Source organism: Mobula birostris, chromosome 4 (assembly GCF_030028105.1).
Source record: "Mobula birostris isolate sMobBir1 chromosome 4, sMobBir1.hap1, whole genome shotgun sequence".
Lineage (NCBI taxonomy): Eukaryota > Metazoa > Chordata > Chondrichthyes > Myliobatiformes > Myliobatidae > Mobula > Mobula birostris.
Genome location: NC_092373.1, coordinates 173,011,442 through 173,036,695, shown reverse-complemented (window position 1 = coordinate 173,036,695; position 25,254 = coordinate 173,011,442). Strand labels below are relative to the sequence as shown.

Below are 25,254 nucleotides of genomic sequence, written 5' to 3'. Positions count from 1 at the left end.
AAATTAAAGCGGATATATACCCAGGCTGAGAAAGAGACCAGTGCACTCATATACTTCCAATTAAACTTTCCGTTAAGTATAATTCTCTAAGCTATCTTCCAGATAGTTTGACAGTAAAACTTTTATCAGCCATAATTTGGTAGAGGGTCAGATGGGCTGTTACATAAGAAATAGGAGCAGGAGTTGGCCATCTGGCCTGTCGAGCCTGCTCTGCCAATCAATAAGATCATGTCCTGGACTCATCTCCACCTACCTGCCTTTTCCCCATAACGTTTGATTCCCCTACAATGCAAAATCGTTACTTCTGGCTGAGTTGAACTGGAGTTCGAATCCATTTTTACCCTTGGCAATCCAGATATATTCACAATCCATGGCTTGCTTGATACCTGACTAATCAACAGGTTGCACTTGTTGGAGCCAGTCATTTTTCATATGTTAGCATCTGTCAATTTAAGAGAGTCATGTAATGTAATACAGTGCTATTAATGTGCTCATGTGAATCTATCTCAAATGAATGTTTCCTTCCAAAGTTTCTTGTTTATCTGTGCCCAATATTCAGAAAGGAGTTTTCCCGAAATCAGAAGCTGTCTGCAAGATACAAAGGATGCTTCAAATAAAACATTTGGTAAGGTTTTCCCATGCAAAACTCATTCAGAAAATAAGGAAACTTGGGATCCAAGAAGACCTTATTTTGTGGATTCAGAACTGGCTTGCCCACAGAAGGTAAAGGGTGTTGCGGATGGTTTGTATTCTGCATGGAGGATGGTGACCAGTGGTGTCCCACAGGGATCTGTTCTGGGAACCCCTCCTCTTTGTGATTTTTATAAATGACCTAGATGAAGAAGTAGAATGGTGGGTTAGTAAGTTTGCTGATGAAAGAAAGGTTGGGAGGTGTTGTGGATAGCCTGAAGGGTTGTCTGAGGTTACAGCGGGACATCAGTAGGATGCAGAACTGGGCTGAGAAGTGGCAGATGGAGTTCAACCCAGATAAGTGTGAAGTGGTTCATTTTGATAGGTCAAATCTGAAAAAGAATATAATATTAATGGTAAGATGCTTGGCAGTGTGGAGTATGTGAGAGATCTTGGGGCCCATGTCCATAGGACACTCAAAGGCACTGCACAGGTTGACAGTGTTGTTAAGAAGGTGTGTGATGTGTTGGCATTCAACTGTGGGATTGAGTTTAAATGCCATGAGGCAATATTACAGCTATATAGAACCTTGGTCAGACCCCACTTGGAGTACTGTGTTCGGTTCTGGTCACCTCACTACAAGAATGATGTGGATACTATAGAAAGAGTGCAGAGGAGATTTACAAGGATGTTGCCCAAGCTGGACAGTGTGCCTTATGTGATTAGGTTGAATGAACTTGGCCTTTTCTCCTGTGTGCAACAGAGGATGAGAGGTGACCTGATGGAGGTGTATAAGATGATAAGAGGCATTGATTGTGTGGATAGTCAGAGGCTTTTTCCGAGGGCTGAAGTGGCTAACACAAGGAGACATAGTTTTAAGGTGCTTGGAAATAGGAACAGATAGTGATGGGTGCATGAAATGCACTACTGACAACTGTGGTGGAGGTGGATACAATAGGGTCTTTTAAGTGACTTAGATAGGTACATGGAGCTTAGAAAAATAGGGGGCTGTGCTGTAGGGTAATTCTAGGCAGTTTCTAGTGTAGGTTACATGGTCAGTACAACATTGTGGGCCGAAGGGCCTGTAATATGCTGCAGATGTCTATGTTTTATGTTCTATGTTCTAAAACAGGAAGCAATTCTGGTACCCAACCCCTTCCTTTCCCATCCTGATGAAGGGTCTCGGCCTGAAACGTCATTTCCATAGATGCTGCCTGACCTGCTAAGTTCCTCTAGCATTGCGTATGTGTTGCTCTGGACTTCCAGCAACTGTGGAATCTCTTGTGTTTATGATAGGCTGTAGTTTGTTATAGTTGGCATTTAACAGTTGATTTGTTCTTGCATGTCTTTAATTTTAATTTGGTTGTCATGAAGGAAAGTTCATAATGAAACAAAATGAACATTTGGGATTTGAGTCAACAGATCAAGCAACAGGGTACTCCCACAACAGAGATGATTACACAATTATAAAATTAACAGCACAAGAAATTGCAGTAGAAGAGCTAGCAAAGTCTCTGTCAAATCAGTTAGAGTTAGATAAAAGTAGGAAAGTGTTAGATTAGAGAAAGATAAAAATTGGGGCAGAAAGGAAAAGATAAAAACGTTACATTTTTACTGAGTGAAGTCACAGCTACTCTCCAGAAGTTGAACATCATTCAGAAAGAGACTGTCCACTTGATACCCTCTACCACCCTAAACATTTTACTGGCTGCACTGTGTTTCACATGACAAAGGCACTGCAGTTACTCAGGCTACCAAAACAAACCCCTACCCCCAACAAAAGACCTTACCCAAGAAAATAATCAAGAGTTGCAGCTAAGGCAATGTTAACTATCCCATCTGGCTTTGGAAGGACACCGTGCTGCCTAGGGGAGAAGGTGTTAGAAACCACAGAACAAAAATCAACCGTGAAGGAAGGTCATGCCATTGAAGCCTGGTCAGTCCCAATTGATCATAATGCTGAGACTGCTGTACAGCCCTGTGGTCTATCTCACTGTGAGCTACAGAAACTCAGGATGAGCTGCCAGTGGGATTTGAGACCTCACAGCCTGTGGAAAAGAACTTCTGGAAGATTACAAATCTCAAATAAATAATCTGCTGTTAGGAAATAATTTGTTAAAACAATTGTAGGATGGCACCAACAGCAATTTGAAGATGTTGCTTGTATGGATAAGAATTGGAATTAAGGTTCTATAAAAACAACAAAGAACTAAGCAATGTAATGTGAAGCAATGTGCAGAAAGTTGCATTATAGAACATAGAATAGTACAGCACAGTACAGGCCCTTCAGCCCACATTGTTGTGCCAACTCTCAAACCCTGCATCCCATATAACCCCCCCCCCCACCTCAAATTCCTCCATGTACCTGTCTAGCAGTCTCTTAAATTTCACTAGTGTATCTGCCTCCACCACTGACTCAGGCAGTGCATTCCACGCACCAACCACTCTCTGAGTAAAAAACCTTCCCCCAATATCCCCCTTGAACTTCCCACCCCTTACCTTAAAGCCATGTCCTCTTGTATTGAGCAGTGGTTCCCTGGGGAAGAGGCGCTGGCTATCCACTCTATCTATTCTTCTTAATATCTTGTACACCTCTGTCATGTCTCCTCTCATCCTCCTTCTCTCCAAAGAGTAAAGCCCTAGCTCCCTTAATCTCTGATCAAAATGCATACTCTCTAAACCAGGCAGCATCCTGGTAAATCTCCTCTGTACCCTTTCCAATGCTTCCACATCCTTCCTATAGTGAGGCTACCAGAACTGGACACAGTACTCCAAGTGTGGCCTAACTAGAGTTTTATGGAGCTGCATCATTACCTCGCAACTCTTAAAATCTATCCTTCGACTTATGAAAGCTAACACCCCATAAGCTTTCTTAACTACCCTATCATTATGAGATGTCAGCAGCAGTAACTCCAAAGACAAACCACCTGTGCAACTAATAACATGAGACATGGGACAACTAATCTGGACAAGGCAATTCACACAAACAGCAAACTACATTGCAACAGACACAGAATGCTGAAGGAACTCAGCAGCTATGGAATTGTTTTGTGCCAAGACCCATCTTCAGGACGGGAAAGGAAGAAGGAAGACACCAAAATAAAAAAAAAGGTGGGGGAGGGGAAGGAGGATAGCTAGAAGGTGATAGGTGAAGCCAGGTGGTTGGGAAAGATAAAGAGCTGAAGAGGAAGGAATCTGATGGGAGAGGAGAGTGGACCATAGGAGAAACAGAATGAGGGGATCCAGGGGAGGAGATAGGCAGGTGAGAAGAGGTAAGAGGCCGGAACAGGGAATAGAAGAAGAGGGGAGGGAAAGGGATTTTTTTCACTGGAAGGAGAAATCGATATTCATGCCATCAGGTTGGAGGCTACCCAGACAGAACAGAAGGTTCTCTGTTCCTCCAACCTGAGGAGGCCATGGACTGACATGTCGGAAAGGGAATGAGAATTTGAATGAAAATATTTGGCCACTGGTAAGTGCCGCTTTGGGCTGATGGAGCTGAGGTGCCTGACAAAACGGGCCCCCTATTTATGATGGGTCTCACCAATGTGGAGGAGGCCATATTGGGAGCACTGAAGACAGTAGATGACCTCAGCAGATTTACAGGTCAGGTGCTGCCTCATCTGGAAGGACTGCTTGTGGCAAACTGCATAGCATCAGGTTCAGGAACAGCTACTTTCCTACAATCATCAGGTTCTTGAACCGACCTTACTACTTCATTCCCCCTCTCCCACTCCCCATTCCATCCCAGGTTCCTGTTAAATTGATTGAACAAATTGTGTGTGTGTGCTATTTCAATGTCATTATATATTCGGCTGACTGGCTGGAAACTGGTAGCTGGTGGTAAGAGTCGGGTTGTCGTTCCATGTATAAAACACACCTGTTGTCAGCCTTGTTGCTAACCCATCAACCAGCAAGCAAAAAAAAACACAGCTAACTTACATCTCGTGTCCACCCACAGTAGTACTGAAAGAGGGCAGTGCACACTTAGAGCAGATCCTTGTCCAGGTCAGATTTCTCCTTCATAACTGCGGCCCTTATTTTTAATCTGGTATGATGATTATGTGTCTGCAAATGCATCTATTGCTAGTGAAGTGAACTCTTCACTTGTTTAACACTGGGTCTAACTGATTTGAGTGGATGGGGTGTATTCTTGGCACTGGACAGTCTCTGTTCCCAATAAAAATGATCCCAAAACACCATTAACTTATTTCTAATATATCTATTTTGGGAAATTATGTAGTTAATTCTGAAATTACATCGCCTAGTGCCCCAAAAATCACCTCAGTTCTGCAGACTTCCAAGGCATAGTGTTCTCCCATGTCTGTATTTTTAAAAATTAGCATAAGATGAGTGTATCATATATATATCTCATACTATATGTATATATATTATAATTCAGCGTGCACATATTTAATTACCGTATTATATCTCTGGATACTTACTTTCAATATTACTTTGTTATCAACCATGCAGTTCTGTGGCATTACACGAAACAACTGCTTTGTGGAAAGGTTTTATTTTAAGTACAAAATATAACAATTTGTGTATGACCTTTTAAATTTATTTTCCCCCATGTCACTTCTGGTTCAATGGGCAGCCCGGTTTTACACAAATCAAAGTTATGCCCCCACTGCGGGGTCACTGATGGACAGGGGTGAGCAGCTTCAAGTCTCCAGGCATCAACATCACAGACGATCTAGTTGGGCACAACATATCGTTGCAATCTCAAAAAAAGTCACACTAGTGGCTCTACTTCATTAGGATTTCAGATTTGCTTTGCATCAACGGCTTACAAATGTCTGTACAGTAGATGTAACGATTCTATAGATGTACGGTAGACAGCATTCTGACTGGTGGCATCACAGCATGGTATCCAGAGTCCAATGCACAGGATGACGAGAGACTGTGGAAAGTTGTAGATTTGGAGAGCTCCATCAAGGGCGCGACACTTCTCACCATCAAGAAGGCAGTAGTGTATCCATCATTAAAGGCACTCACCACCCGGGACACTACTACCAACGGCAGGAAGCTACAGGGGTCTGAAGACCCACACTCAACGATTCAGAAACAGCTCCTTCCCCTCCAACATCAAATTTCTGAAAGGTCCGTGAACACTACCTTATTATTCCTTTATTTCACTAATTATTTATTTTGTAACTTATAGATTGTTGCACGACACAGTGCCACCGCAAAGCAAAGAATTTCATGAGTGATAATAAATGTGCCTCTGATGAAGGTTGTAGTGAGGGGCGTGTATCTGACGTTCCCATGCAGCACTGAGGGCGTGCCAAGCAGTTGTCCTTCCATCCCATGGCACTCTTTTGAAGATCGGGAAAGAGCTTTGCTATTGTGCCATATCCAATCTTCCTTCACCCCCTTCAACCAACATCACTAAAAGAACGGCCTGGTTATTTCCTATTGCTGCGTGTGTGTTTCTGTTTTAAGCAAAGTGGCAACGTACCGGAACAGCGAGCACATTTCAAAAACACTGCTGGTTGTAGAGGGGTTTGGGATGTCCTCAGCCAGGACTGGAACTCAAGGCTGCATTTTCGGTCCGGTTTATTCTATCGATTTCAAACATTGATATCAGAAGCCTGTTTCATCCCGACTTAGTTTCCCATTGGCAGGACCCTCTCGACCACCCCTCCCTTCCCCATCTTATTCTCATAACGAGCGAGTGTAATGGTTAGTTTAAAATAGTACTTTATTCAATCGGCATAACTGACGCATAGCCTATGAATAGTTTTGGTTCTGACCCAGTGAGAGTGTTCAATGAAGCGCCGCGAACAAAAACCAAGCGAAACTCCGAGTGGAACTTATTTGACGGTCCACCTCAGCTCGCATCCGCCGGAGGCAATGGACTCATGCCCAGCCACAAGCGAACGGCACTCAGTATTGGCACTGTGAGTTTTTCCCTCGATCAGACATGGTGTGTATTTCTGATTAGTATCATGTGTATCTGATTGATAGATGTCCAGGATAGCATTCCGTTACTACTGTTAATCAAAGGTAAAATAACCTCTTACTGTTCACAATTAGATAGTAATTGGCATTAATATTAGCTATTCGCCCTCAGTTGCGATTGATGAATTTCAGGGATTTAGATTGTATTATTGTAGTTTGCTGTTTAATAAAATGGATACCTTGAAACTAAATTGTAACAACTCGGGAACACATTTGATGAGGTATTGTGTTGGCAGACAATGAATTGCTTGGTCTGCGGAGGTCACGGATGTTATAATTAAGCCCGAATAGCATTTAGGGAATCAAAACTAGCCACGGTGACAATTAATCGACAAATATCCGGCTATTTAAAACATGGTGAGCATATAGATTCAATTTATTTTAATTTGTAGAAACGCTTCTGTTGTAATGCTTCGCTTGGGTCCAAGGCTTATTTTAGACAACCCTGAACTGCGCTTGCGAGCATTGTTCCATTTGAAAGTGCCCGGAAAAAAAAACTTGCAATAGAACTTCGGAATCAGTTCCCCTTTGGATTCGATGCGATCAAACGAATCCTCAACAGCACAGAGCGCCGGCGAGAGATTCAGTTCGCACTAACGGAAGTTGAAGGCAGAGCGGAGGGAAGGACCAAAGAATTCGCCCCACCATTGTCACCAGACTCTTAACTGTGTGTCCTGTCCAAATTCTGAGCGGAAGACGCGATTGCTCCGAAATTTGAATTGCATTATTAGCTGTGCAGGATCACAGGACGGAAGGCCATTCGGGCCATACTGAACTGACTGTCCAATTTCCCCCATTCAACAGAGACCAAACTGTACTATTCCAGGCGTGCCAAGGTAAAATGTAAAACTTCATTTTTTGCACAACTCTGCACAGCTATTTTAAAACATAATATTGTTAAAGCCCATATTGATAATGCATCTAAGATTTTGGCATAAAGTAACTCAGCAGGCGTTATTCTTGATAAGATCAGTATTCCAATAATTAAATTCTTCTTCTTTCTATAGGAAGTCCTGTGCTCGGTGGGATGTCGGCTTGGGGAGTGGAGACATTTGACCAAATGTCTGGGTGGTGACCTGACTGTTGGGACTGTGCAGCCCGTGGCTGGCTCATGCTTCGCCTTCATTTGTCACTGGCGGCGGCTCGGAGCGCTCCCGTGAATGGCGCGGACACTAGCACCGGCAAGAGTCTGCCCCGGGCACTGGGAGCCCCGCTGCCCGCTCGTCCTAGCCCGACTTCTGGCGGCGTGACAGCAAACGGTGGCGGCGCGCCAAGGCGGCGGCGGGAAGAAAGGGAGCGGCGAAAGGGCGCGGAGAACAGCAGAGGGGGCTCAGTGTCCGGAGCGAATTCGGAGGCGGGTAGCATGGTGAGGAAGGGGCAAACCTCGGGCGCCCCTCGCCGAATCAGCGCCGACGCGGTGGACGAGAGTGACCATTCGGGTTACGACACGGCCGTCGGCTACTCAGATTTCTACGAGAGCTTCAGCGAATGTGCAGAATATCCGCCGAGCAACGGCGATGCTGGCACGGAAGATTTATGCTCGTGCTTGGGGTCGCAAGCGGGGTCTAAGGGACAGGTCTCGAACTCGGAACCAGACGGGAGCTCCTCCTCCGGCGTGTTGCTGTGGGACCATATGCAACCGTGCAGCAGAGACGAAGCACATTACATCAGCACCCATGAGATTCAGCTCTATGAACTGGACCACGATGGCGAATGCGAGCTCGGTGCCGGCTGGGATGAGGAGGAGAGCAGCGCCTGTTACTCCTGCAGAGACAGCAGCTCTCTCGAGAGCGACGCATCCGAGGAAAGTTGCCGGACCCCTCTGGGCACAAGTTGCGCCGGAGATCTGCCGCCGGCTTCTAGCGCCGTCTCCCCCACCCGGCCAGTTACCGGTGTCCGGGACACTCGTCCGCCGAAAAGTCGGCCTGAGAGCGAGGATTCTGGCGAACGGCTTCACTTGTCTATTCAGGCGGATTCCCACGCCGTAGGCGAACGGAGCGGAGCCCAAGAAAAGCGAAACTCGCCCGCCGCCAATTTCTTGGAATCGGGGAATCAGTGCACGGTGGAAAATAAGACCAAATCTCAAACAGTGGGAGATGACACAAAGGATGTAAATTCTCACCGCAGTGTCCCTCCCAGCGCCGGGACTAAATCCATTTGGAAAGCCTTTGGAAATTCCAGTGGAACTTCGAGTGCTGTCAGCGAGTTGGACGACGCGGATAAGGAAGTGCGCTCTTTGACGGCTCGGACTTTCCGCAGCCTTGCTTGCGCCGGTGACGAATATCTCGACACTTTTAGCGCCGACTGCAGGACATCCACCGAGCAGTCGTCGGACGAGATCGTTGCGCTCAACCGCTGCGCCACTTACATCGACCTCAAGTGCCGCAACACTGCGGGCGAGAAAGGGCAGGTTAAGTTTCCGACCAAAAGTGCAAAATCAGACGTTAGGCAAGGAAGCGGAAACCAACGCGAAGAATCAACGCACCTTCCTACTCCCGTTAACGCGAAGCATGGAATCCCGGCGGACAAGCAACCCTCCAAAAAGCAACTGCATCTGTCCGGGAAATTTGAACAGATTGGATCCAGGGTCATAACTTTAACTGAGACCTTAAACTTCAGATACGATGTCAAGGAGCACATCTCAGGCAGGAGAGAGAGCGAAAGGCGAGTGGAGTTGGCCCGAGGTGTGGTCGGATCGCGTTGCGCCGATGAGGTTACCGAGTGCACGCCAAGGGAGGAGGGAGGCGAAAGCACTAGGGGGATCAGCAAGACAGCGGAGGCAATGGATGGCGCACAGAAGAAATCCAAGTTCGCCTCCAATCTCTTGCAAAATGTCATCTGGAAGAAAATGCAATTCGAACAGGAGCTCAAGATGGAGCGGGGGGAGATTACTGACACATCGTTCGCCGGTCGAACGAGTCCATCTGCCGCCGAATTTCCTAAGGCACCTCCGCCGCAGCGTGAGGTGGAACCGAATTCCAACAGGCTTTCCGGCGGAAGCGTGGAGACTTCCCCCGTCCCGGTGGAGAGCGCCGGAGAAGCTGCACCCTGTGACCACCCTTCGGCGCCAAGTAACGCCCGGCTGACGACAGGTGAGTCCGGAGACGGGTGCAAGGGCACATTGCAACGGAGTCAGCACAGCGCTTTCAGATCGTGGAAGGAGGGTGAGCAGCAAACGCCCGGTCCCGGCAACAAGCCGGCGCAGCGCGTCCGTGCGGAAATTGGTGGCCACCCGCTCTGCAAAGATACTAAAATGTCTCACCTCTTCGTGCCCAGCATCCATAAGGCTCCCGGTAGCGGCAGAAGCGAATCGCTGGCGGCCAATGTCAAAAACACGATGACGGAGGGTGAGCAAATCCTGGCGGCGGGTGGCGATGGCGACATACTTTCCAGGTCGCCCGAGATCAAGATCCGACTGAGGAACGTTAAGGGCGCAGGGCAGAGCCCGTTCAGCATCGCTAAGCTGCTGACGCCCAAACTGACGGGCGGCACCGGCGGCCCCAGCAAGGGGACGAGCGATGGCAGGTGTCCGGCGGCGGGCGGGGAGCGCGCGGACGATGGCCGTGTGCGCGCGCCGCCCTTTACTGTGCGCGATGTCCGCGACAACATCCACAAGCTGCAGGCGCCCATCCACCAGGTGAGGGACGTGAGGAAGCTGGTCAAGAGCTCCTACCATGTCATGACGCTAGACGGCGGTGGTCTGGATCCGAGTCCAGGCGTCGAGCCGGCGGCCGAGCAGCGAGGGGGCGGGGGCGGGGGCGGGGGCGGCGGCGGAGCCCCGCTGCCCATCGTCATCAAGTGCCAGGCAGTCAGCAGGAAGGAGCTGCCTGGGGTCCGGCCCGAGGTCGAGGACGCTGAGCCTGCCATGAAGAGCGGTTCGGTCTTCGTGCACAGGGCGTCCGGGCGCCTTCCACTCCACGAGGCGGCGGGCAGCCGGGGTCCGGTCGGGAGTCCGCCGGCGGCCGAGAAGCGAGGAGGAGGCAGCGCCAGGGCGGCGAGTAGCAACCAGCTGGCGCTAGAGAAGCTGACAGCGGCCGTCCGGAGCATGGAGCAGCTCTATGTCTTCGACAACAACGAATGGAGGCGCAAGAACGAAAAGGGCCCGGGGCCCGGGTCCCTGGCGGGCAGTCATGTGCTGTCACTAATTGCCAGCGAGGAGTCGTCGAGCTCGAGTGCGGTTGTCACGCCGGGCGGCGGTGGACCAGCCCGGGCCGAGCAGGAACACCTTCCCTCCAAGGAGGCGACGCGCGCGGCTGTCAAGCCACCGCCCGCTCCGGTGGTCGCCGCCGCCCGATGTCAGGACCGCGACCCACCCAAACCGCCACCGTCTCTCCCTTCCGTTCTGCCAGCGGCGGGCGGGGCTGCCCGGGGCGTCATGCCGCAACTCTTCGCCGTGGCGCCGGTAGCCCCGCAGCCCTCGCCGTTGGCCGCCGGCAGGAAGGCTGTGGTCGGGTCGCCGCCAGATTTTCGCCTGTCGCACACGCAGCCACGTCCGGCTCAGGAGGAGAGCGAGAAGACCAGCAAGGCGGCATCCCAGCAGAAGCCACCCCTTCCCCCGCCGCCGCCCGAGCACGAGAACTACCTGACCATCCCGGTGAAGAAGCCGCCCGCCGCAGCTCGCGAGCCGTCGCCTCCTGTTGTCTACCAGCACCAGCAAGCTCAGCTCGTCCGCCTCACGCCGCCGCTCAGCCCGGGGAAGGTACAACCGGTGCCGCCCGTTCTGATGGACAGCCCCTCGATGCCTTATTTCCCAGTGCCGCAGACCCAGCGGAGGATGTTGCTGGACCCCGCCACCGGCCAGTACTACCTGGTGGACACGCCAGTGCAGCCCGCCCGTAGGCGGCTCTACGACCCAGAGACCGGTCAATACGTGGATCTCCCGCTGCCTCAACAACCGGTGGCCTCTATGCCAGTGCCCATGTCACCTATTGCAATCAACCCTGGCACCTACGGACCCACCTACATGATCTACCCTGGTTTCCTGCCGCCACCAACCATGCTGCCCACCCTTCCACCCGCCCCGGATACAGAATACAGCGAGGCCGGCAAAGGCAGTGGTGTCCCGAAGCCTCAAACCGAGCCCCAGTACTTGGAGAGTCCTTATTACTTCCCAACGGGAAAATCCATAACCAGCGGCCAGACTACGACGGGCAGAGTTTGTAAGGGGCCGTCGGAGGCGAAACCCGTTATCAGCATCACTTCCCAGCAGGGACCTCGGATCATCGCCCCTCCTTCCTTTGATGGAACGACCATGAGTTTTGTAGTCGAGCACAGATGAGGACTCGTCCCACGCCCCGCGTAAGTAGTCAGTTGGTTAGACACCTTTCACCTTGCCGAATGTTTTGTTTTCTGTTTTTGTTTTTTTGAGTCCGAAACCTTTGGCTAAATTAATTAATATATTTTAAATGAAAAAAAAATCACCGGGGGGGGGGGTTATCAGAATAAATTTACAGATAGTCTAGAAGTTAAGCAGTGTTACTGAAGCGAGAATAAGCTATCTTGCTGATGTGCTCTGAAACTTAACTCAGGGTCAGACATTAAGTTTATGAACAATCTGATCACGTTTCTGTTAGTTGTCAGGGAGAGGGACGGAGCTGTTAGCCAAGGAATTGATGTCTGACTGACGCCATAGAAAATGAGTTAAATTTCCCCAGTATTTAATTGGAATTAGCTTTTCCTCACCCAGTAGACACGTCAACCCAGTAGCCTGAGATTTTGGATGTAATGGAAGGGTCTACAATTGAGTGTCAACAAACTGAATGTAGAATCTGAGTTTGTGTTTTAGGGTGATGTTGTCTGAGGAGAACAACTGGACCTGACACAGGGGAGGTGACTGAGACCACTGCTCCAGAGATGAATACAGAATTCTAGGTGGTACTGAGAAAGTGCTGCAGTGCCAGAGGTGCCGTAACTTTGGTTGAGACAATAAAACATGGTCTTGTCTGCTCACTCAGATATGAAAGGAGAGCTTTCTGATAGCTTTCAGAATGATCAGGCTCTTATTTTAAAGGTTTTGCCCCCTTTGCTCTGTCCATTCATCAGAAGAAATAGTTCCTTAATAGACATGCCATAATATTTAATGTTCTTCAACATATAAATTATATTTCCATTACCTTCTGAAGGGAACACAATTACATTTATAGGGCAAATAATACCACCTGTTGCATTTTGATAAACTTGGCTGATGTGCTGCATTGGTAGGAACATGGCCATGCTGGTGCCCTTTTTCCATATTTTTCCCCTGTCAAATCATCTGATTTCACTCCTACTATCCCATTAAATCTTGCTTCTTTGCTCAGAACTTTTACAACTTTCCATTATGTAATGGACATGCGCCATTACTGTGCGGACATTGTCCGTTCTCATGCAGATAACCACGGGAAGTGATTATGTAAGTGAAGTGTTGCATTTGGAAAGTTAAATCAGGGTATGACTTGTACAGAGAATGGTTGAGCCCTGGGGAGTTTTGTGGAACAGAAGGATCTAAGCTCACGAAAATGATTCTGGGATTGAGAGGTTTATCATAGGAGGAACATTTAATGGCTCTGGGCCTGTACTCACTGGATTTCTGAAGAATAGGGAGTGGGGGGGGGTAAGATCTCATTGAAACCTATCGAATGTTGAAAGGCTTGGATAGAGTGGATGTGGAAGGATGCTTCCTATCGTGGAGGAGTACTGGTCCAGAGGATAGAGCCTCAGAATAGATTCGGCCCATTTAGAACGGAGCTGAGAGGAATTTCTTGAGCCAGAGAGTGGTGAATCTGTGAAATTTGTTGCCACAGGCCGTTGTGGATACCAAGTCATTGGGTGTATTTAAGTCAGAGTTTGATAGATTCTTGATTAGTCAGAGTACGAAGGCAGGAGATTTGGGGCTGAGAGGAAAATAAGTCAGCCATGATGAAATGGTGGAGCAGACTCAATGGGCCAAATGGCCTAATTCTGCTCCTACATCTTATGCTCTAAATACAAGCATGCAGTTTGCTGAAAGAAACATCACAAGTAGACAAGAAGGTGATAAAAGTGCTTGGCCTGCTGGCCTTCATTAGACAGGGCGCTGAGTATAGAAGTTTGATTGTTTGGTACAAAGCTGAGATTCACCTGGAATATCATGCACAGTTTTTGTCACCCTGTTGTGAGAAAGAAATCCTTAACACTGGAGAGAGTGTAGAGAAGATTTATGAGGATGCTGCCAGATCTAGAGAGTCTTGAGTTATGGGGAGAGGTTTGTCAAGTTTAAGGCTTGATTCCTTGAATGTAGGAGATTGAGGGATAACCTAATAGAAGTGTGTAAAATCATAAGGGGCATGGATATGATGGATGTACACAGTTTTTTTTTACCTAGGGTTGGAGAATTAAGAACTGGAGGGCATAGATTTAAGGTAAGAGGACAAAGACTTAAAAGTCTGCTTAAGAGTAATTTTGTCATGCCAAAGGTGGTGCGTAACTGGAACGAGCTGCCAGAGAAGGTGGATGAGGCAGATAGAATAACAACATTCAACACATTTAGATAAGGACATGGGTAGGAGGGACTTAAAGGGATTTTAGTCAAGCACAGACAAACAGGAATAGCTTGCTGGTATACCATGGATGGCATGGATGAGTTGGGCCAAAGGGCCTCATTTCATGCTGTGTTGCTTTATGACTCTAGTAACAATGCAAGAATCCCTCCAGGTTTTAGGTCACTGTCACCACAAATGGGGTCTTGAACGAGCTAACCTTTGTAACTCCTAGCTTACAGTTTACAAAGGCACTTCTCTGATTGTAATTCTGAAGTGTAGGTGATTGGATTTGCAACAGTGACATGCTGCATTCTTCCTTGAAGGAAGGGGCCAGCAGTATTTCAATGCCATGCTTATTGCCAGTTCCTTGTGAGGTGTGTGTTTCTGCCTCTCTGTTTCAACACCCCCACCCACCCACCCAATCACACTTTACTTACTCTCTTCACCCCTGTCAGTTCTAATTTGTGTGCTCCAACTGATATTGTTTCCTCTTCTCCTGGGGTACTGTTTCAGGAGCTTCAATTTTTACACCTTACAAATAAGCCTTAGAATTGGTTCAAGTCTGAAGATGTTAATAACCTGCAGGAGGTTGTTACTCACCTGAGTCAAACATCCTGTGACCTCTTAAAATTTAAAACCAACCCCAGAACTTTAGCTAATCCCTGTGCTCCAAAGGCATCTTAATTCAATGTTGACCTTGCCTTCAGCTTTTTTCTATTGGAAATGCAGGGGAGGTAGAAGTTGTATGATAATACAAAACCCAGTTTTATTGTGGGTAGTGGAGGAGGAAGTTATAAAAAGGCTTCATGATGAAATAGACAAGCTGAATGAGTGGTAAGAACATGGCAGATGGGAACAATCTGAGATTGTCTATTTCAGTGCACTTAACAGAAAAGCAGGTTATTTGTTAAATAGTGAGAGTTTGTACTATGCTTATGAATAGAACTTCCCTTTAGAACAGGGATGAGAAGGAATTTCTTTAGCCAGAGGGTGCTGAATATGAAATTCATTGCTACAGATGGCTGTAGAGGCTAAATCGTTGGATATATTTAAACTGGGGATTGATAGATTCTTGATTAGTAGGAGAGTTAAAAGGCTACAGGGGGAAAGCAGCAGAATGGTGTGGAGAGGGATGATAAATGAGCCATGATGAAGCGGTAGAGCAGACTTAATGGTCCACATGGCGTAATTCTTCTCCTATGTCTTAATGCAGTGGTCCCCAACCTCTGGGCTGCGGACCGATACATTACTGCGAAGCATGCAGGGGTGCAGCAGTAGCCAGAGCGCACCCAGCACATCTTTAAGAAAAAAGCCAAAATAAACAAGCTAATTAATTAGGTGCTGCCCAGCACATAAATGTCGGCCCAGATCAAAGGCGATTGCCGATTTCACTTGCTCTATGCGATGTTCACTCCTCCTTCCAGGGCGCTGGAGCCTTTAGCTGTTCCATTGTTTGGTCAATTTAAACGCCAGCCCAGACAGGCTGAAAAGACAGGGCTGTCAGGATCGAGGTGACATGTTGAATCTACACAAACTTCTAATAAAGTATAGACACTGCTGTGCTTTCTTTGTAATGACAGTTACACGCTGGTCCCAGGACAGATCCTCTGACACTTCAGAGAGAGAAACGTCGATCCTTAATGCCGAAGAATTTAAAGTTATTGACCCTCTCCACCTCAGTTCCTCTAATGAAGACTGGCTTCTGGGCAGCACCTAATTAATTAGCTTGTTTATTTTGGCTTGTTTTCTTAAAGATGTGCTGGGTGCGCTCCGGCTACCGCTACAGCCCTGCATGCTTCGCGGCCCGGTATCGGTCTGCGGCCCGGAGGTAGGGGACCACTGTCTTAATGATTTCAGTTCATATTCACAAGGACCTAGTTTCATACTACTGAAGGCAATGCACAGAAAGAGTAAATAAGTAGAAAGGTGAATGGGATGGTGGCTTTTATTATGAGAGTATTTTGATACACGAGAAAAGGTGTCTTAATGCAATTGTGAGGGGTACTGGCAAGACCATACCTATACTATCATGTCTGGACATGCTGCAGAGAGTGCAGTGACAATTCCGTATGGCGATATGAGAAGGTATTGAGTAGACTAGATCTGTATTTGATTTTAGAAAAATGAGAGAGATTTCATTGAAATACAGCATTTATTTTACAAAGCTTTACATTCTGAAGACAGGAAGAATGTTAACCTTGACTGAGAAGTCTAGAGCAGGAACTGAAGGAAGTGCAGGAACCTAGAAAGATGAAATATGAAAAAAAGCTAGCCATTAATATAAAATAGGATAATAAAAGCTTTTTCAAATATGTAAAGAGTAAAAGAGAGGTGAGAGTGGATATTGGACTCCTGGAAAGTGATGCTGGAGAGTTAGTAATGAGGGAACAAAGAAATAGCATTAGTCTTCACCATTGCTCCCTCTAATTTGTAATGAATAGTGTGCGCAAAAATCCTATGATGTGCAATTTTCTGCTCAGTGACGACAGCATGTATGCACTGAATTTTATACATAGAGATATTCATTTTAACAGCTAGCAAATCGCTGTCAATAAGAACTTTAATCTCCTCTGGGTTTGATCCTTTTTGCTCTTGTTCATCTGCGCTCTCTCAAAACATACGTAGCAGGCCTGTAGTGGGTAATGAAGGATTTTCTTGCAGAGCTTTTGCACACCATCCGCATGTGATTTGCTTGCTAAATGGCGCTTTAAAAAGTCAAGTTTCCAAATATCACTCCACTTCTTCCCACTGGCAAATTTTCCAGCAACTTTTGCATCGCAACAATACGCCACAGTTTCTGTATTGTACATAAACATTTCTTGTAGCTGCATGCTCTTGACCTCATGAGCTTTCGGTGTAGCAGTTTCTACTGTTTCATCAAGCCATTCCGCTTTAAAAGAAGTAGCAGTTCTTTTGCGCTTCACGCCCTTTGCTTTTTTGGAATTCGAGATAATGAATCAATAATTTCTTCAATAAAAGCAGTATAGATTTATCAGTTCTAAAATCTGCAGACAAATCATCGTAAACTCCATGTTGTCAACTTCGTCCACATCTGAAACTGGAAAAGGAAATGTGATTGTGTATGATCATGAAATATACATAAAATGCCAACAAGGTAGAAAGTCAAGCTAGGATAGAACTTAAACTATGAATGGTAGGGCACTAGAGAGTGTAATGGAACAGAGGGAGTAGACTAGGGCTAATAGAACATAGTTTGTTGAAAGTGGCGTCACATGGTGGTGAAAAAGGCATCTAGTATGCTGACCTTCATCACTCAGAGTATTGAGTATAAATGTTAAGGACATTGTATTGCAGCTGTGTAACTCGTTGGTGAGGCCACACTTGAGGTTTAGGTAAATGCAGTCAGGCATTTTCCACTGAGGTTGGGTGACACTAAAACTACAGGTCATAGATTCAGGGTGAAAGATGAAATATTTAAGTGGAATCTGAGGGGGATCTTCTTTACTCAGAGGCTGGTGCAAGTGTGAAACGAGCTGCCAACGGAAGTGGTGGATGTGGGTTCCGTTGCAATGTTTACGAGAAGTTTGGGTAGGTGCATGTATGGGGAGGGTGTGGAGGGCAGTGGTCCACTTGTCGGCAGATGGGACCAGACATCTTGGCACAGATGAGATAGGCCTAAGGGCCTGTTACTGTGCTGTAGTGCTTTGTCGCTCTATGACTGTGAACTACTATCCACAGTTTTGTTCCTCCTGTTACTATGCTGTAGTGCTTTGTCGCTCTATGACTGTGAACTACTATCCACAGTTTTGTTCCTCCTGCTATTAGAAAGGTATGGTTAAATGGGAAAGACCTACAAGGGTGTTGTGAAGACTAGAGGGCCTAAGTTATAAAGGGAGAGTTTTGCCAAGCTTTGTCTTTATTCCTTGAAATGTAGAAGAATGAAGAATAGCATTATAAAGGCTTATAAAATCACGAAGGGTAGGGTGGTAGGTGTCTTTTTCCCAAAATAGGGAAGTCGAAAACTAAGGGGAGGAGAAAGACTTGAAAAGGATGAGAGGAACAACTTTTCCATGCAGAGGGTGGTAAGTATGTGGAACGGATTTATGCTAGAAGAAATGGTTGAGACAGGTGCAGTTGTATCATTGAAAAATGTATTTGGACAGGTGCATGCACAAATGGGCCTTAGCGGCATATGGACCAAATGCAGGAAATTTGGATTAGATGGTTGGGCACCATGATTGGCATTGGGCTGAAGCACTGTATCCATTGTGAATTGTTCTAATTCTCCCCATCCTCAACAGTGTTGGGAGAAGAGAGTCACAGACTTAAAAGGCCAATGGAATCTTTGGTTTCAATCCAAGTGTCCTGGAATTTAAAAGCAAATAAAGTTACATTACAATTTTGGAAAACCAAAATGTCTAGGAATCCAAAATAAAAATAAAAAATTACTGGAAACAGCATTTGTGGAGAGAAAATGTTTCAGGTTGATTAACTATCTAGAAAATAACACATAAATTTAGATTATTAGAGCATTTGATAAGGTAGAAATAAGGAAGGTTTTCCCTCTTGTGGGAGAGATTAAAACTAGAAAGCCATTAAAATAAGACTATCACCAACAAACCTAATTGGCAGTGGAGGATGTTTGTCTACGCTGATGAGTCTAGGACCAGAAATACAGTTTCAGATTAAGAGGCAAGCCTTCCTCCTGAAAAAAAGGAGAAATTTGTCAATCAGAGACGGTGAACCTTTGACATTCTGTACTCCAGAGGTCCATGCAGCTCAGCTTGTTTTGTTTATTCAGTCTCGAGATCTATAAATTTCTGAATACTGAGGAAATTGAGGGTTATGAGGATAGAGTAAGAAAATGATGTCAGGTAGACAGTCAGCCATGACCTTGAATGAATGAGTCGGTTGAAGGGCTGGATGTCCTCTTCCATTCTGCTCATCCTTATCTGCTTCTGTGCTACAATTGTATGTAATGTGTGTAGCTTATTACCTCCCATCCAAAAGACGGGAAACCTGAGAAAGCCCCTTTGAAGCTGGAGAAAATATCCTGAAAGTGCAAGCTTGGGAGATGTTCCAGCTTGTAGTGAGGTACATCATTATGTGCTGTTCATCAAGACAGTGCATCTCAGAATGTGCTTGTTCATTGGCTGCATTTGCATTGGGAGCAACTGTAATCTGATGAAGTCTGGTTGCTGTAAGTAAGCCAACAGCTAAGGTAAGGGAGAGGTAACGTGCTACAGATGAGAATGGTTTATGTAGTAATAACATGTAACTGTGTATTTCAGGGGAAGAATACAATGCTATGGAACTACTATCTTGTTCCACTAACTGGGTGAACTTTTAGGTATGTAACTTTACAGATGAAGAGTCAAAGAACAGCTGGGACTTGCTCTTTGACTGTCGCTTGTATATGCACAGCCGCAGTCTGAAATGACTCACCTTTCCTATTTTTCATGTCAGTTTGAGCAGTGCCATTCGATGTTTAGCACTCTACTTTCACAAATAATGGATTGGTATAGTCTTGATTGGTTTATTACCTGGGCTGGTTCACTGATAGATCTGTTTATATTACCCCCTGCGTACATCCCCGCTTGTGTTGCTGCACGCGATACATCAGTGTATTTTATTTTTGTGTAACTTAAAGCAGTGAGCTTGTATATAATATAAAGGGAAAGTCATATTTAGGGCTGTTATGTTGCTGAAAATAACTCCAAGCTATTTGCCCTTTTGAATATCATGTACATTGGAATATGTGCCAAGTATGCAGTTGTTGGCATTTGAAATAAAGTTGTTGATTACTGTGTGAATAACAAAGTATTTACTGCAGAGAAGCAGACCATTCAACCCATGGAGCTTCTCCCGGATAAAAATGTTATTGTTCATTGATCTTTTGGCAACATTTATAAGTACAGAAGGAGGCCATATACAGTATCCTGAAAGATCCTCTCCACCTTTTACTAGCTCATCACCAATCCTTCATTGGCAGTGGGTCAAAGTTCAAAGTAAATATAATATCAAAGAGTGTGTGTATATATATGTCACCATGTGCTACTCTGGGATTCATTTTCTTGCAGACATTCACAGTAAATACTAAGAAACATAATATAATGAAGAACTATACACAAAGACAAACAATGTACAAAAGACATCAAGTTGTGCAATTACAAAAATGAAAGGAACAAAATAATATTAATATATAAGTAGTCAATATTGAGAACGTGATTAGAGAATCCTTAAAGATGAGTCCACAGGTTGTAGCATCAGTTCAGTGATAAGGTGAGTACAGTTATCCACTCTGCTTCAAGAGCCTGGATAATAACTTTTCCTGAACCTGGTGGTGTGGGAGTCGGACCTAAGGCTCTTGTTTCTCCTTCCCGATGGCAGCAGCCAGAAAAGAGCATGGCCTGGATGGTGGGAGGTCCTTGATAATGGATGCTGCTTTCTTTCAACAGTGCTGCTTATAGATGTGCTCTATGGTGGGGAGAGCTTTACCTATGATGGGGCTGGGCTGCATCCACTACTTTTTGTAGGCTTTTCCATTCAAGGGGATTCGTGTTTCTGAAACTCAGTCCTGCGCAGCACTGTGGGAGTACATTCACCAGAAGGACTGCAGCAGCTTGGACAATAAATGCTGATCTTGCCAGTAGCAATCATATCCAGGCAAAAGCAACAATGAAACAAACGATTGAACTGGGTGGACAGATGTTACACGGCCATTCCTGTAAGTTCTGGAAATCTGAAATTCCATTATTTAGTGAGCAAGGAACCATTTCCATAATCAGGCTACACGAGTGAGCGGAAATCAGGAACTGCCCCCAAAATTGCTGAGGTTGGACCCCAATGGAAAATCTTGGAGTTGTAAGTGATGGGGTTTGGATAGTAGAATTATTAAGGACTGGCAATATCTTTCCGGGTCAGGGTTGTGTATGGTGACTCAAAGTGGAACGTGTAAGGCAGTGGTGCTCCCGTACACTGGCTGCCTTTGCCTTCTACTGTTTTAGAGATAGTGGGTTTAAGAAGTGTTTGATGTAGTCTAGGGCAGTAACTGCAGCAGATTTTTGTATATCGTATGTACTGCAGTCACAGTGCACTAATGGTGAAAGGGATGAATGTTTAGAGTGGTGGATAGGTTGCAATTTAGTGTGCTGCTTTGTCCTAGATGATGTTGAGTTTTTGGAGTGCTGTTAGAGCTGTACTAATTCAGGCAAGTGGAAGGTATTGTGTCGTTTGTTCCTGGTGGATGGTGGAAAGGCTTTGGGATATTAGGAAGTGAGTCATTCGCCCTGAGAACGTAGCTTGGGACTTTTTCTTGACACCATATTTACCTAGCTGATGCAGGAGAATTTGCAATCAGGGAGGTGAGCCGCAGGATATTGATGGGAGGGGGACTTGGTAATAACATTGAACAGCAACAATGGTCAAGTTTACTTTTTATGGAAATACTTACTTTGGGGCACTTTTAAGGCATGAATGTGACTTCCTGCTTATCAACCATATCTGCAAGATGTCTAGGTCTTGTTGCTTGCGAGCATGGCCTGCCTCATTTGCTGAAGAACTGCAAATCGAACTGAACAATGTGTAATGATCAGCATACACCTTTAGTTTATAATCTTGTAATGGAAGGAAGAAGATCAAGGCAGATGAAGAAGCTTCAGACACTGCCCTGACGAACTCCTGAAGTGTTGTCCTGGGGCTGTGATGCTTGACCTCTCCCAAATGCACAGCCTTCTTCCTTTGTGTGTGGTTCCTCCCTGATGCGTATTGGATTCAGTTTATACCAGGACTCCTTAGATGCCGTACTTGGTGAAGTGTGTTGAGGGCAGTCGCTTTCACCTAATCTCTGAATTTTAGTTCTTTGGTCCTCATCTGTGACGATGAGGGACAGCGCTGATGAAATCCAAACATTTCATTGGTAGGTTACTGGTGAGTAAATTCCACTTGATAGCACTGTCAAAGACATCTGCAACCACAGTGCTGATGACTGAGTGTAAACTGATTGGGTGGTAGTTAACCTTACAGGATTTGTCCTCTTCTTTGTAAATATACCAGGGCAAATGCCAGTGTTGTAACTGTATTGGACCTGCCTGGTAGGAGGCAGGGCTCATTCTGGAGCAGAGGTCATTACTTTATTGGGATGTCATCCTGCCCTGTACCCAGTACTGTCAGCTGTTTTTAGAAATCACGTGGAGCCAGTCAAATTTGTTGGAAACTGGCTTTCAGGGTTGTGCACTCAGCACTTCTGCCTGATCATGATGTTCTTGACATTGTCTTTAACACGTGCCTGCTGGGCTCTACCATCACTGTTCTTGCAGTCTCCTCCTGTTTGCTGTTTAATTGTCCACTACTCTTCATGACTAGGGGTGGTTGGGTAGCAAAACTTTGACCTATCCTGTTGGTTGTGGAATCCTCATCCGTCTTTTTCACAATTTTGTTTATTCTGCTTGTGGTAATATGTTGCAGTTTCACTGGTTGGCATCTCATTTTTTGCTGTGCCTTCTGCTGCTGCTGACACGCCCTCCTGCACTTAGTGAACCAGGGCTAGTCCTCTGGTGTGACAGTAACAGTAAGATGAGGCCATGTGGCTACACATTGTGGTGAGGTAGATAACTGCTTCTGACGGACACTCAGATTGGAGTTGCCAGTTCTGTTCTGAGTCTCTCCCAGTTAGCATAATAGTAGCGGAACAGAATATCACAGAAAGTATGGAAGGGAGTAAAGAGTTGGTATTTCAGGCTGAAGGATCTCGGCCTGAAACGTCAGCTATTTATTCCCCTCCATTGATGCTGCCTGACTTGCTGAGTTCCTCCAGCATTTTGTGTGTGTGCATTGCTCTAAGTTTCTAGCATCTGCAGAATCTCTTGTGTTTAGAGAGTATCTTCAGTGTGAAGACAGAACAAGGTCTGTGCTGTGATGGCTTCCAGCAGCATTATCAAGGACAGTTGCATTTGGCACAGAGGGATAGGTGATGCATGGGCCAAGTTAAGATTAGCCTATATCTTGGTTCCCTCACCACCTGCTGCAAACCCAAACCAGTTGCTCTGTCCTTCAGCTTGCCAACTAATGGTGCTGCCAAGCATATTGGTCCATGCCCAGAGTATGTTCAGTGCTTTTCCAAGTGTTGTTCAACATAGAGGAGCATTACCTGAGGGAGGACAGTGAGGGGTGGTCAGCAGAGGGTTTCCTTAGCTATGTTTGACCTGATTCCAGGAGACTTCATTGAGTCCAGAATCTTTCCTGAGAACACTCACGATGTCTTCTGCCCACTGCACTGCACCTCACTGGTGAGTCAGTTCTGCTGGTTGGACAAACGTACCTGGGGATTGTGAGACAGTCATGGAGTTTTTCAGCACGAAATCAGCCTCTTTGGCCCAATTCATACATGCTGACTATGATGTCTTCCTGGTAGTTCTATTTACTTGAATTTAGCCCATATTTAGAAACATAGAAACATCAAAAACCTACAGCACAATACAGGCCCTTTGGCCCACAAAGCTGTGCTGAACCTGTTCTTACCTTAGAAATTACTTAGGGTTACCCATAGCCCTCTATTTTTCTGAGCTCCATATACCTATCCAGGAGTCTCTCAAAAAGACCCTATTATTTCCGCCTCCACCACCATCACTGGCAGCCCATTCCACACACTCACCACTCTCTGTGTAAAACAAAACTGCACTTCCCCCTGACATCTCCCCTGGACCTACTTCCAAGCACCTTAAAACTGTGCCTTCTTGTGCTAGCCATTTCAGCCCTGGGAAAAAGCCGAGTTCACTCAACCTATTCTCATAAGGCATTCTCCTCAATCCAGGCAACATCCTTTTAAATCTCCGCTGTAACATTTCTATGGTTTCCACATCCTTCCTATGGTGAAATGACCTGAAATGAGCACAGTACTCCACGTGGGGTCTGATCAGGGTCCTGTATAGCTGCAACATTACGTCTTGGCTCCTAAACTCAAACCCACGATTGATGAAGGCCAATGCACCATATGCTTTTTTAACCACAGAGTCAACCTGCACAGCAGCTTTGAGTGTCCTATGGACTTGGACCCCAAGATCCCTCTTGATGCTTTCCAAAACTCCAGCACATTCTCTTAATATCTACGTGCTCAAGCTTTTCAGTCCACTGTAAGCCATGCCTACAATCACCAAGATCTTTTTCCATAGTGAATACTGAAACAAAGTACCCATTAAGTACCTCTGCTATTTCCTCTAGTACCATACACACTTTCCCACTGTCACACTTGATTGGTCCTATTCTCTCACGCCTTACCCTCTTGCTCTTAATATACTTGTAAGATGCCTTGGGGTTTTCCTTAATCCTGTCCGCCAAAGCCTTCTCATGGTTCCTTCTGGCTCTCCTAATTTCTTTCTTAAGCTCCTTACTGCTAGCCTTATAATTTTCTAGATCTCTATCATTACCTAGTTTTTTGAACCTTTTGTAAGCTCTTCTTCTTGACCAGATTTACTACAGCCTATGTACACTGTGGGTCCTATACTCTACCATCCTTTCCCTGACTCATTGGAACGTACCTGTGCAGAACTCCATGCAAATATCCCTTGAACGTTTGCCACATTTCTTCCGTACATTTCCCTGAAAACATCTGTTCCCAATTTATGCTTCCGAGATCCTGCCTGATAGCCTCATTATCTCCCCTTACTCCAATTAAACGCTTTCCTATCTTGTCGGTTCCTATCCCTCTCCAATGCTACGGTAAAGGAGATAGAATTGTGATCACTATCTCCAAAATGCTCTCCCACTGAGAGATCCTGACACCTGACCAGGTTCATTTCCCAATACCAGATCGAGTACAGCCTCTCCCCTTGTAAGCTTGTCTACATATTGTGTCAAGAAACCTTCTTGAACACACCTAACAAACTCCACCCTGTCTAAACCCCTCGCTCTAGGGAAATGCCATTCAATATTTGGGAAATCAAAATCTCCCACCACAACAAGCCTGTTATTATTACACCTTTCCAGAATCTGTCTCCCTATCTGCTCCTCGATGTCCCTATTTATGTATCTCTTCAAATATTTTTTAAACTTTGTATTGTCTCTACAGTTGTGGTGGCTCATTCCCTCTGAGTGAAAAGGTTGTCCCTCATGTCCCCTTTTAAATTTTCCTTTCTTCCTTCTATACCATATAGTTTAAGACTTTCCAATTTGGGGACAAAGGCTGTAACAATCCATTTTT

At 45.8% G+C, this 25,254-nt stretch overlaps 1 protein-coding gene across 3 annotated transcripts in view; it reads left to right on the top strand.

Annotated features, from left to right (window-relative positions):
* Positions 1 to 6,401: 6,401 nt before the first annotated feature.
* LOC140196745 (uncharacterized protein C4orf54 homolog) overlaps positions 6,402 to 25,254 on the top strand; it is a 59,781-nt gene continuing 40,928 nt past the window's right edge. The window contains exons 1-2 of one of the 3 annotated variants that reach the window (XM_072256467.1): positions 6,402 to 6,536; positions 7,605 to 11,895. In XM_072256467.1, the coding sequence (XP_072112568.1) occupies positions 7,709 to 11,875 (4,167 nt within the window). In that variant the 5' untranslated portion in view covers positions 6,402 to 6,536; positions 7,605 to 7,708 and the 3' untranslated portion in view covers positions 11,876 to 11,895. Of the gene's footprint in view, positions 6,563 to 7,604; positions 11,896 to 25,254 lie in introns of all 3 variants that reach the window. The other 2 variants (XM_072256465.1, XM_072256466.1) reach the window with 2 other exon arrangements.